Below are 1,440 nucleotides of genomic sequence, written 5' to 3' on the forward strand. Positions count from 1 at the left end.
CGCGTTCAACAAGCATAGCCCCATTCCCTCGGTTTTCGTGCGTCCTTCTGCAGGATGGAAAACAGAACGTGTCGCGTGGTCGTTCTGTTAGCCATTCCTGTCTACGCTGTCTTGGTCTTCCTTCTCATTATTGGTAATTGTGGCGACTTTTTTTTTTGTAATCTATTTGTTGTTTTTTTCATACGTAGTTTTGAGTTTGAGTTTAATTTCATGCAGAGTTTAAAAGAGTTTATATTTTTTGTGGGAATTTTGAACTATGTTGCTTATGTACTAGCGTTATATCGAGAATTGTTATTGATAAAACATAACAAATATATATCTATTGGCTGTACAATCTATGTTCTATATGTGGTCACTTAATTATGTCAGTGATACAGCATTCACATCTGAATAAAGACAATTAAGACAGGTGCATGCGAACTGTCAATCAAGATGTAATCAGGAAGTCAAATAACTTATAATTAGAAATAAGTACAGGTTTAAGCTATTGTAAGTATTAATCATGTAATAAATCGTCGAACTCTTACATTTTCTTACTATCAGTTAAACTTTTAAAATTGAGGGTTCATATCTCAACTTCCATAGTCGTTACTTTGCATCACTATGTCGATTCCCACAGATGCCAGCAGCAACCACAGCATCGAAGGGCGTCGTGCCAACCTCCAGCGTTCTCGAGGAACTGGTCCACACCCTCCCCGGCCCCCAGTCTCTCATGCGCCTCACCAGAGACATCGCAGAAAACTGAGTGATGCTCATGATTATATGACCGTGCATGATCCTCCTGGGAGACTAGATACCAAGGATGGGGTAGTTCGTGATGGTAATGCCCACGAGAAACGTCCAGGTATGGACAGGTTCGAGACGGGAAATGAGGGTTTCGGAGCTTCATCTACAACACAGACCATGAGTTCCGAAAGCGACTATGATTATTATGAAGACGAAAGTGCTGATTATAATTGGTCCAAGGACTATTACAAATACAAGCATTATGCCAGGCATTACATGTACTCTGATCTCTTCACTTCCGACTTCCCTATAGAAAATGGCGGAATATGCCCTAACAGCACGAGAATTTTCGTTTTTGTCAATTCACGTGTCGAAAGGACAGAGACCAGAAACGCCATTCGCAAAAGTTATTTAAAGCTCTTCGCCAAACAAAAGATTCCTTATGCTTTCCTTATCTCGAAACCCTCCAGTAAATTAGCAATGATTAAATTGGAAGAGGAAAGCCGAAGATTTAATGATCTAGTGGTTGTTGGAAGCCTAGAAGACTACACAAATTTGACACTGAAGATGGGCCACATGATGCGCTGGGTTGGTCGCCATTGTCCCGCCGACACCTACGTTGCGAAAGTTGACGATGATGTTTATGTGAACGTACCCAGGTTCTTAAAGGTTTTGGAGAAGAAAAGGCAAAGTACTGTCCTCGGTCAGGTATGT

General features: G+C 41.1%; 1 protein-coding gene across 1 annotated transcript in view; it reads left to right on the top strand.

Moving 5' to 3' along the window:
• The first annotated feature begins 54 nt into the window (after nucleotides 1–54).
• The window catches only part of LOC119587574, a 3,827-nt gene continuing 2,441 nt past the window's right edge, over nucleotides 55–1,440 (top strand). The window contains exons 1-2 of the mRNA XM_037936286.1: nucleotides 55–133; nucleotides 620–1,434. Coding sequence (XP_037792214.1) covers nucleotides 55–133; nucleotides 620–1,434 — 894 coding nt within the window. The remainder of the gene's footprint in view (nucleotides 134–619; nucleotides 1,435–1,440) is intronic.

Source organism: Penaeus monodon, chromosome 22 (genome assembly GCF_015228065.2).
Source record: "Penaeus monodon isolate SGIC_2016 chromosome 22, NSTDA_Pmon_1, whole genome shotgun sequence".
Lineage (NCBI taxonomy): Eukaryota > Metazoa > Arthropoda > Malacostraca > Decapoda > Penaeidae > Penaeus > Penaeus monodon.